This window comes from Alexandromys fortis, unplaced genomic scaffold, assembly GCF_014885135.2.
Source record: "Alexandromys fortis isolate MF-2015 unplaced genomic scaffold, M_Fortis_MF-2015_v1.1 scaffold_39, whole genome shotgun sequence".
Classification (NCBI taxonomy): Eukaryota; Metazoa; Chordata; class Mammalia; order Rodentia; family Cricetidae; genus Alexandromys; species Alexandromys fortis.
In genome coordinates, this window is record NW_026067918.1 from 3,988,623 (window position 1) to 4,000,599 (window position 11,977).

General features: G+C 43.6%; 1 protein-coding gene across 1 annotated transcript; it reads left to right on the forward strand.

Annotated features, from left to right (window-relative positions):
- Window positions 1–663: 663 nt before the first annotated feature.
- On the forward strand, window positions 664–11,188 carry Kcnj2 (potassium inwardly rectifying channel subfamily J member 2). Its single transcript, XM_050140402.1, has 2 exons — window positions 664–812; window positions 5,931–11,188. Exon 2 carries the CDS (start codon window positions 6,166–6,168, stop codon window positions 7,447–7,449), a length of 1,284 nt encoding a protein of 427 aa, XP_049996359.1. The 5' UTR covers window positions 664–812; window positions 5,931–6,165; the 3' UTR covers window positions 7,450–11,188.
- Window positions 11,189–11,977: the final 789 nt, after the last annotated feature.

The window sequence follows — 11,977 nt, forward strand, 5'->3', positions numbered from 1 at the left end:
CTATACTGGTCCGCATCTAAATCTTGCTGGGGTACTGAGTGCGGGTCCCTGGACACTTTTCGCTGTTTAATTAGCGGATTACCCGCGAGCTGCTGTTGAAAGCGCTGTGATTTCGAAGATCTCTATGCAGGAGAAAGGATAGAGGGAGACGCACCCCAGTTATCATTCATTCCCTCCCGGTTGCAGACGTCTTTCTCAGGCACTGGCACCTCCGAGGCCCATACAGGAACGTGTACAGCCGGCCTCCACCCTGGAAAGAAACTGGGGCGCGTGGGTCTCAGAGACCCACTAGGAAGCTCTTTTGCCCAAGGCCAGGCTGCAATTAGGCAGCGGCCTGGCGGTTGAGCTTCCCACCTGTTGCTGTCCCCGCTGGGGCCGCGACTTCCTCCTCCCCAGCCCTGAACTGGACTCTCAGACCAGGCTAGGAAGCTGGAGGAGGTAGAGGAAGCCACCGCAGGTTCCCTGGCTGGCAGAGCTGGGGGCCGCGGGTGTAAAGATCCTCCCCCTCTCCCCGCTCCCGGCGGCGGTTCCCCGGGCTGGCGGAGCAGCCAGGTGCTCTCCGATTGGCCAGCCGTGGACAGGGGGCGGAGCCAAGAAGGCCGGTTCTCACAAGGACCGCCTCAAAAGCTCCCAGGCTATCGCAGAGCGCACTGGAGCCCTGGCCAGCGCGCAGCCTTCCCGGCGCCGGCAAACAGGGTTTTGGGAATTCTCACTTGCTTTGGCTCACTCTCCTTCACAAAAACCACTGGATCTTACATGCTTCTGTAACCCCACTTCCACTCCATGGTCCCATGATCCTGTGCCAGCAACAGGTAAGGGCTTCAGTGGTTTTTTTTTTTTTTTTTTTTTTTTTCGCCTCTCCTCTCCTCTTTGCGTGTCTAGGGCAGTGGACTAGCGCCACAGTCCCCTACCCTGTTGTCCCCACTGTTCTGGAGGTGCCCATCTGTCAAGCTGCTGTAATGATTTCCTCTGCAAGCTTTGGAGTCCCGGCTCATTGCCTATATAGTTTGTGTGCGCACCAGAACATCTTCAGAGCTAAAAATACTGAGACATGCTTGGAAGAGTTGAGCAATAGAAACAGATTTCTCTGCAGCATCTGTTTGTGCTCATAACTTCCAATGCACCAGCTGTAGCGAGATACTGGGCTGAGAGGCAAGCGCGAGCCTGAAGCGGATTTTTCCTCTTATTGGGGGTTCGAGGGAGGAAGAGAAGGTAATCGGGGATTGGAGGTCTCTCTTGAGCGCTGGTCTCTGACCGCGAGACCCAGCGTTTATTCCAGATCCTTGGCATCTGTGTGTGGAGGGGGGGGATTGTGTGTGTGTGTGTGTGTGTGTGTGTCGTTGCTTCGAATACAGCACGGAGTTCCAGAGTCAGAGCTCCAGAGTGAGCATCTCGAGTCTCAGATTCCTTTGCTGAGAAACAGAGTGTGAGCGTGAGCTGTTTTTTTTTTTTTTTTTTTTTTTTTTTTTTTTTTTTTTTTTGCCTGAAGACCGAAAAACTTTCCCATCCTATGTCAGTTTGCCCTAAGCACTTTGCTATTCTTAGTAATAGTGGTGTAAATTCCTCATCTGAAGACAGTAATAATGGTGTAAATTCCTCATTTGAACACAGTGTGGTTTTAGGGAAGCAGTGATCAAAGAGACACGATTTTGAAGGGGGAAAAAAAAGACTGTCTGATAACATGGATTCATTATGACGGTTGGGGGAAAAACCAAGATGGGAAATGTGTCTGGTTCAGTCTGTCAGTGGAGACTTGGTTGAGACTGTCCTTTCCAAAGGTTTCCACAAACTCCAAATGTACCTGTCATGAAATACAGGTGTTACTTGAAAGCCTGTTTTGGTTAAGCGGAGACGAGGCTTAATATTTCCCTTTGTCGTTATGGTCTCTTCACATTAATAATTAATAGGCTTTCATAGTTCCTTTTGGTAGCCAGCTCTGTGTGTCCTTTGGGTACCACTCCACTTGTTCACCTCGTCTTGATCGCAACCAAGGCTTGGGTTGTTTTTTTTTTAAGTTTTTATTTTTTATTCTACAGGAAAAAAAAAATCCCCATGCCCAGGAAAGAGATAGGTTACTTCGAGTATGGTAGAAATGGTGACAGTTGGGGCCAAGGTCATTTCACTTTCCTCTGTGCCTAGAACTCCATATTGTGATATTTTATTTTTACGTTATTGATATCGGTAAAGATATTTGCTGTGCACCTTTGTGAAATTACTTAAATCAGTCAACACCTTTCAGACACTCCTTATCAAAACTCCCTGGTCAACTGTCCTTCTGTGACTTCTGAGGAGCCTAAAAGATTGACCCCATAGTTACCTGAACCTTTGGACCATTTCAAGCTTTTTAAACGAGGTAAATTTTTGTTCGCTGAACACAAGTCGTCCTTGGCATGCATAAATGCCTAGAGTTGCCACAAACATTGCTGGGTATAAATGTGAGAGGCAGCACTCACGTAGATAGAAATGGGTGTCTCCCCCCTCCACTTGCTCCCTCCCCCACTTTCTGTTTACTGAGCTTCACAGAGGTTGCTCTGCAGCAGTAGGATTCACATAGCAACTTGTGCCCAGAGCACTCTGGGACTGGTCTGCATGGCGTCAGCTGGGGAATAGCTGCCTAAGCACTCATTAGCTGACTTCTCTCACCCAGCACCTTTTTCTTTGGCTATGTCCTGCCTTATCTCAGAAGCTTACATTTTCACTGAGAGCCAAGGACCCTCCTATGGGACACTGTGATTCTCATTTATTCTCCCCAAGTCCCTTTACCTAGTTTCTCCCATGCTCTACTGGAGCTATTTCCTATATACAAAACAATTCAGAGTCCCTCACTTTTGCAGTGTGATCTCTCCTTGCCCCTGTGTTTGTAATTTGTATCTCTCTCTTGCGCTCGTTCTCTCTCTCTCTCTCCTTTAATATCTACCTAAGATTGAGGCACTGGACTATATTTTTCCATTGCTTATGCTTAATTTTGGATCAGCCTATAAATAGCCTTAACATGAAGCACACCACATGTGGCCTCTCGGTTTCCCAGAAATACTTTCTACCTCATTGGTTAAGGCTTGGGTGAAATGATTATTCATGTCCATTGAGTTTAGATCTGGTGTCTTAAACATTTGAGCTTAAAGGGGATTTGTATATTACTCACCAAAGTCATTATCAGCTCTCTGGAACTATAATAGCCATCAAGGAGGCAAGGGTATCTAAATATATTACTAGTTTGCTGTTTTTCAGATAATTTCTGAAATAAAACTGCATGAAAGTCCTATATTTTTTTTTACATGAAAGCCTTTCCTAGATATTTATGAATTAGTGATTGCCACCAAGAAAGGAGAGGGCAAGAGAACTTTCTGCTTACTTGACATCGCTGGGACCTGAGGGCAGGCCAATTGCAAAAGCACAGCCAACTCTACAGACAGCGAGCCTGTCAGAGTACAGTGGGTTCTAGTTCTCTACAGTTGTAACCAGCTCCTCCAGAGTCCGAAGACAGATGACATGTGTGTGCACACATACAGACATTGCTCTGTTTGGGTTTGACATGTAGTTGACATGAGGAAATTTTCCATTTCAAGGAAAGAAAGGGGCAGGGAAGCGGTTATTTTTTTTTTTCCTTTCCAGGAAGTACTGGTAAAACCTGAAAATGATGCACCAGCATGTGGAACAAATTCTGCCATTAGCAATGGAAATGAAACAATCACAGCCCCCTCAGTACAGGCTATTTGCAAGGCTCCAAGTGGGGAAAGCGATTCATAGGAAACAGCTATTGTGTGACTTGTGGAATTCAAACAGATGTCCTAGGATGGAGATGTTGGAAAGTCCTAATTGGGCCTTCAGAGTTCATGGGGTTGTTAAGTTCTTATCTGGAGAGAGGCAGGGGTCAGTGCGAAGAAACCTGGGAGAGACTGCATGGTCCGTGATGTTAATGCATGAAACACTTCTTTTGAATAGTGAAAAGGGATTCATTGGCACTAGCTTATCGTAAAATACTCTACAGTTAAGCTTAACTCAGATGCACTCTCTGAAGGGACCCCTTTGACCCATTCCCACGTTTTAAAGAAAAGCACACCTTCATTTGGTGTCCTGCCACTGTCTCCATGTTCAAGGAGAAACATTTCGCAACATTGTGTGAGCCAAATCATCTGAAAATATTGTTAAAATATTCCTTTCCAAATCCAGGATCTAGACGTCTAAGAAATATGATTCTTCGTGCACTTGTCCAAATGCACACTTCATAGGCTCACAGACAAAACAGTGAAGCAGGTAGAAGGTTGGGAAGGTGCCAAACACAGGAACATTATTTTTTTAAATAAAGCAATCCAAAGGCATTTTCAAATAAAACATCTTTTAGGTGTCAAAAGCTGGCAAAATGTAACACACATTGCAATTTTCACAGATGACTAATCTCAAGAAAACTAAGTTGAGGTACAGCTTGCTAATAGTGTAGACAGAGAAGGAGAAGCCAGAAGACCCGAGCATGGCATTTCCAGAGACAATGCACCTTGCCTCTTGGTGAAGGGCTGCATGAAGTAAGGACAAATGGATCACTTTCTATGTCTGCAGCTGGCTTGGCAGAGAACAGTTCTGTTGACTGATCCATATTCATGTGCCTTTCGTGGAAAATCAAAACTGGAGCCCTCTCACCAAGGCCTCAACCCATTTCTGATCCTTTCTGTCGTCCCTCTTAAAAACAGGACATGGATTCGGCGGTTTGAAAAGTTGGAAATCATTTTCAGTTTTTAGTTCTAGGCCATATTAATAATAATTTGCTTCTAGACTTCATTAATACACATCACATAGAGAAAACACCTTTGACCATTTCTTAGTTATTTTTTCCTTTTTGCTTTCTTTTGTTTTTTCTGTGTTAGAAAAAAAATGTAGTTTTTCTTTTAGTTTATTTTTGAGTCGAGGTAAAGTCAAAGCAAATAGCTAAATTTTAAATTTTACCTGGGGCAGAATGAGGCAGTGGGAGGAAGCTGGAAACTAAGCTACTATTTGTTCATGTTAGGTAAAGGTGAGTGCCTTCTCCATAGGAACCTACAGCAAACAAGAGCAGGAGAAGCGAAAGTAAGCTGACTGGCATTTATGAGCGACTTTGATTACAAAGTTGTCTCTGTTGGAGAGAACACAGCCTTGGACCCACATGAAATGAGCCCTTGCCTTATCTCAATCCGTTAAAGACCTGGGCCTTTGGAACAGAGGTGGCTTCCTCCCTACCCTGTCATTACACATGGCAATCCCATCCCTGGAGAATTTCAGGAGTGATATTGCTAAGCAACAGAATGGCTCTCTATTCCCCAGAGTAAATCTGCGTCTTCAAATCAGAGTCACTTGCATTTAGGGAGATGGTATCCGACATTTCTGCACAGTGTCTGCTTCAAGTGTGGGGAGTGACAGAACAAGTCCAAACAGTATCCGGAAGTTAGGATGCATTTCAAATGCTGCAAAGGACTGTCTGCCCAACATTATTGCTGAAACAAAATTGTCTGTGCACATAGGTGTCAACCTTGTCAGCAAGGCTGTGCCATTCTCTCTTGATGCACATGTAACTGGACGAATGAATACCCTGGGTGTCCTTATGAAATATTCTCTGGACATATCCTACTGGGGCAAACCTTAGAATCAGAATGAATCTTCTGTTTCTCCTACCTTGAGACCCTGGAAGAGAGTGAGCACTGATAAGTAGATACGGATTTTAGAATATTCTAGATTGCTGGCAAACAGTAGAAGAAATGGGAATTGAAATTTTGGTGGCATGGCGAGCAGAGGTACTTCATCTATGTGCAGTGACTGTGATTTTATATAAAAATTTAAAAGAGCATTTGTATGAACAAAGAAAACTCCACACAATCCAATCCAAAGCACATTTGTTTGTGTCATAGACAGTAGGACTCCTTTAAGTATAGCTGTTTTATAATGAATACTCTCTTCTCTTGTAGGACAAGTTCTCTGGATGTCAGCTGAGTTACTAAGGTAACTCTAGCGGTCAAAAGGCAAACCTTGGTAGAATCCCAAGGTCCTTGGAAGCATCTATCTCTCCTCATTTTTCCTTTCTTTTTTTTAATTTTTGGCTTGTGTGTCTCCACCGAACATTCAAAACTGTTTCTTCAAAGGGTTTTGCAAAAACTCAGACTGTTTTCTAAAGCAGAAACACTGGCGTCCACGGCGGAAGCAATGGGCAGTGTGCGAACCAACCGCTACAGCATCGTCTCTTCGGAAGAAGATGGCATGAAGTTGGCCACCATGGCAGTGGCCAACGGTTTCGGGAATGGCAAGAGTAAAGTCCACACGCGACAACAGTGCAGGAGCCGCTTTGTGAAGAAAGACGGGCACTGCAATGTTCAGTTCATCAATGTTGGTGAGAAGGGACAGAGGTACCTGGCAGACATCTTTACCACCTGTGTGGACATTCGTTGGCGATGGATGCTGGTTATCTTCTGCCTAGCCTTTGTGCTCTCCTGGCTGTTCTTTGGCTGCGTGTTTTGGTTGATAGCCCTGCTCCATGGGGATCTGGATGCTTCTAAAGAGAGCAAAGCTTGCGTATCCGAGGTCAACAGCTTCACGGCTGCTTTCCTCTTCTCCATTGAGACCCAGACAACCATCGGCTATGGTTTCCGGTGTGTGACAGATGAGTGCCCAATTGCTGTTTTCATGGTGGTTTTCCAGTCAATCGTGGGCTGCATCATCGACGCCTTCATCATCGGTGCAGTCATGGCAAAGATGGCAAAGCCAAAGAAGAGAAACGAGACTCTTGTTTTCAGTCACAATGCTGTGATTGCCATGAGGGACGGCAAGCTATGCTTAATGTGGAGGGTGGGCAATCTTCGCAAAAGCCACCTTGTGGAAGCTCACGTGCGGGCACAGCTCCTCAAATCCAGAATCACTTCAGAAGGGGAGTATATCCCCTTGGACCAGATAGATATCAATGTTGGTTTTGATAGTGGAATTGACCGCATATTTCTAGTGTCCCCTATCACTATTGTCCACGAAATAGATGAAGACAGCCCTTTATATGACTTGAGTAAGCAGGATATTGACAATGCAGACTTTGAAATTGTTGTCATACTGGAAGGCATGGTGGAGGCCACCGCCATGACCACACAGTGCCGGAGTTCATATCTGGCCAACGAAATTCTCTGGGGTCACCGCTACGAACCCGTGCTCTTTGAAGAGAAACACTACTACAAAGTGGACTATTCAAGATTCCATAAGACTTATGAGGTACCTAACACTCCCCTTTGTAGTGCTAGAGACTTAGCAGAGAAGAAATACATCCTCTCCAATGCGAATTCATTTTGCTACGAAAATGAAGTTGCCCTCACAAGCAAAGAGGAAGAGGACAGTGAAAACGGAGTCCCAGAGAGCACCAGTACAGACTCACCTCCTGACATAGACCTTCATAACCAGGCAAGCGTACCTCTAGAACCCAGGCCCTTAAGGCGAGAATCGGAGATATGACTGGCGGATTCCATCTTTGGAATATTTACGTCGCTACACAGTCTGTTGTTGGTCAGAGGTCCGAGACAGTTATACAGACCATGGTACTGGTCGAGAGGTGGGTGAAGGCGAGTAGCCACGAGAGACTAAGGCTAGCACAAAGGCTTCAAGGAAAGACTGTAAGCGGGATGACTGATGGCAAGCTCTTTGCAGGCCTCCGAGCCACCCGATGGCACATATCCGTTGTAGGAAAGGTTGTGGGGTTTTAAATGTATTGTTTTGTGTTTTCTACAAAACTTGAATATGCAGGCAAGCCTCAGTTTGGGAGTTTAGTTTATCTGGAATGCTTCTCTTTAGGGGAACAAGAATGATTTTAATGGCATAACACAGGCAAGACTCTGCCTTAATTTTTGAAAAGCTGCTAACTACATGAACACAAACTGTATTTTTGTTGCAGTGTAGGTTACCTTTTACGTAATTTTAAAAAGTCAGTGTTGAACATGGTTGAAGGCGCACAGTGTGCTTCAAAGTGTCAAGTATTTGGCTATTGACTGCCAAAATGAGAGCCTGATTTTCTGAGGCCAGTAATTTTGTTTTGCTAAAGTTGATCTCTTTGATCTCTCTCTCTCTCTCTCTCTCTCTCTCTCTCTCTCTCTCTCTCCCTCTCCCTCTCTCCACTTTCTTGTTATGTAAAGGTATTATGTAACCCTAGCCAAATGGTAGCCTCTGGGTTTTATTCTTTTCCTTCCCACTACACTAATAGGTTATCTCCAATTTTCAGTTAGACTACCTAAAATAAATACCAAAGAGAATGCACATCTTTTTGCACAGTGGAGTTTATATTAACAAGGAAACAAAGCCCCATGGGTTGTCTGGGAAATCCAGAGACCCTAACTTTGAGCCTCAGCAAGATGTTGAACAGCCTGCCTGTTCATTCTGCACCTTAGTCTGAAAGAGAAGAAACAAAGTCGATAAATGTGTGTTTTCAATTTTGTTCTTTTGTGCATCCTTCTTATTTGAAGGGGAAGGGGAAGGGGAAGGGGACATGGGTCACACCCACATACAGGCTATCCCAATGTCTTTCTTTCCCTGATAGGTAGCGTAGGTCAGGCTAATGTATTCAAAGGAGGGAGAAAGAGATACTCCACTCAGATCGTTCTGAGCTTTTCTCTTTCTGCACATTCCAAGGTCTTGCTTGAACTTGGTTGATAACCTGGCATCCTACAAACAGAGCCATCCAGCATGGAAGATAGATTTAAAAATTTTGCAACCGAATTATGGCTTTGACAGTCAGGAAATTTCTAACTTGGTGTCACATTAGGAACGATATCTGGCCTCCAGGCTTGTCCTGCTGAGGCATCTGCAGAGAGAGACAACATGGGCTGAGTATGCCAAAGCAGGGGATTTCCGTGTGTGTGTGTGTGTGTGTGTGTGTGTGTGTGTGTGTGTGTATGTGTGGGTGCTACTTCAATGCAAAAATCTACTTTACAAAGGAGAAGGAAGCTGCCTTTTGAATGGCAGAAAAGGGTAGGAGAGAATGTCTCAGTATTTTTAGGGTCTTAGTGAGCCATACAAACACAACACAATTACAAGCTAATGAGTTAGGAGTCTAACGGGTTATTTCTCTCTGTGTACACACTCATGACTATTATGAGCTGGTCATTGTCTCTTGTAAAGTCCCGAAACAGGTTACCAAGGGCACATTATTTTCTAGAATCCTCTTCGGCCTTGTCACCTGACTTGATGAAAACACCTCTCTCCACCCCCACTCTAGCCCAATAATGAAACTCTCCCCCCACCTTTCTTTCTTTCTGTTTTAAAGCCCCCCGCTTGTGCATCCCAGGGTTGCTCATTTTGCCTTTTAGTTTGGAGTCTGAAAATCAACTCTCGAATGGTATTATACCCTAATATGCCATTAAAAATCAGCTTGTTCTTGAATCATGTATTTTATTTCAGTCGATGTTTGTGCCGGTCTGTGGCTTGTGAGCAGCCGTATCTGAACGCAGGGCCTGTTTCTGCTGTTATCAACTGTCCTAAGTCCAACGGGTGGGTAACTGTGGGTGTTATTCTCACGGAAATCAAGAGGGCAGCGTTGAGAAAGGGTTCATCATTGTACATCTGCGTTTAAAGGCAGGGTTAGGAAGTTGCTTGAATCGGAGTTGGAGGGGTCGGTTGAAGACAAAGGGGACTGGCTTGTGACAGGCCGAGGCCATGTGGAGGGCTTCAGGTGCTGCTATTAAGGAGATTTGCAGAGGAAAATTATCAAACCAAAGAGTATTCAGTGGAATGTAAATCAAATGAAGATGCAGTGGAGAACTGGGGTGACCACCTGGCGGTCCCTCCAGACACACAGTGCTACCATTAAAAAGACTTGAGTTATTTGAAAAGGGGTGGGTCCAGGGGCAAGAAAAGAGGGAGGGGAGTCTTTCAACTTATTTTTTAAAAAGAAGAACGCATCTAAAATTTCTGGTGCATAGGTTTGTTTTTCGTTTTTTTGTTTTTTTTTTTTCAAGAAACTTTTGCAGAAGCTACATTTTTTAAAGTGTACATTTTATAAAGTTTATCAGATATTTTCATATTTAAAGCCAAATGTAAATAGAAATCTGTAAAGGAAAAAAAATACCATAGGAGGTATAATTACAGCAGTGATTCTGAGAGCTAGCACCTGTTATGCTACCGGTTAGCATGGTTTTAGCGAATATTACCAGCCTTTGGAGGTTTGTTTTGGTATGTTCTTCTGTTATTTATTTCAGCATGGACTGTTCCTTTCAAAAGCTTTTTTGTAGTTATTAGCATTTTAATAGTTACGAGCTTTAAATGGCTTTTTGTTTCGTTTTCTGCCAAGAGCCAAGACATAGGTAATGCACGGCATTTCTCCCTGCATTTTTACCTTCAGAATATCTGTCTTTGTTGACTGGGCCTCCGGAGCTAGTGCATACACCTGCCACTAGTATGCAGATGGAGAGACTCACCTTGAACATCTGGGCTTTATTCCCAGATGCCCAATGCTTCTCTGCTGCGAGCAAATCCCTCTAGGATGTATTCCCTTTTAAAGAATGTATGCCCGTGTCTGGATGGGCATTATATATATTTTTTGGAGGGGGGAGGCATAGATTCCTGGTTATTCTATTTTTAAATAAAAGGTAGACAAAGTGAATTCTATTTTGATTATCGAGAAAGGAATAGTTTTCTATCCCTCTAAGAGTATACTTGAATCAGACATTTCTAGAATGTCGTAGAGCACTGTAGTCATTTCCATATCCCTAGAGAAAGTTCCTTTGACTCCATTCTCGTTCTGTTAATGCGTTATTCGTTGTCTTTCACTTCCTCTCTCCCTCAATCTTGCTGTGTGTCTGATGACCTTGGTCCCCCTTGCAGACAACGAATGTCAGCTCTTATCATATAATCAGTCACCCCCTAAAAGCAAACGGTTCATCCTTAGGGGTGGCTTAAGCTCCCCCTCACTCTGTTTAACGATGTTAAGGTGGAAAGTACAAAAGGCTGCATTACTGCATCCCCTCCCACAACCTTCCGTAAACTAGAGTTTCTTTCCTTGGAATGTTAGGTTTCAGCTCCGGGCTTTGGCGAGTTGAATAATCCTAGCCTTTGACAATCATGATAGTTATTATTTTTCCCATTTGCCATCTTTTTGTATCTAAAGTCTTCCTATTGTACTGCACAAACCATGGGTTGTACATATTTTTTTATATATTATGTCTTATTTTATTATTTCTAAATAAAAATTAAAAAATGAAAATGAGTTTGTGGAATTTTCATTGGATTTCTTGTATGATTGCTGTAGGAATGTTAGCATCAATATTCTCAGACAATGAGACATTAACTCTGGTTATTTGACTGAAGAGATCTAGAGAAATGGCCTGAACACACAGGTGCAGGAGACTGGCAGATTAGTTTAATCCAAGTTAGACAAAATCAAGCTTGTATTTTGGTTTGGGACAAAACAGCTTAGAGGATCGAAAAAAAAAAAGAAAACAAAATAAAACTTAAAAAATGGTTTGTATTTTGATTACTAGCTTGCAGTAATTACATTTTGTTGACCCTTGACTATAAGTAGATTCTGCCTTGTATATTATTTATCCTGTTTTCTTTTCTTCCTTTTTAAAAATATTATGACATTATCTCATGTAGCTCAGATTGGCCTCTGAATTAAATATGTAGCCAAGGATGACCTTGAACTTCTGATTTCCCTGCATCTACCTTCAGTGATGAGATTCCAGGCATGAGTCACCATGCCTAGTTTGTTTGGTGCCAAGGAGAGAATGTCGCGGTCTTTGTGCATGCTACACGCTGATAACTGAGCTATATTCCTACTATATTTCATCCCCCCCACAAAACAAAACCAAGGTATTGTATGTTTAGTGTAGGACTAGGAAGGCAGATGTGGCGACCACCGGGAGAACATATTTTGACTTCCTGGGCCGGAGGGCTTTTGTTTTAAGTTAGCTATATGCCCTTATAGTCGGAAAGCAATGCAGTCACAGACAACAGGAGCAAAAGTGAGCTGAAGTGTTGGAGCAAAAAACCTGAG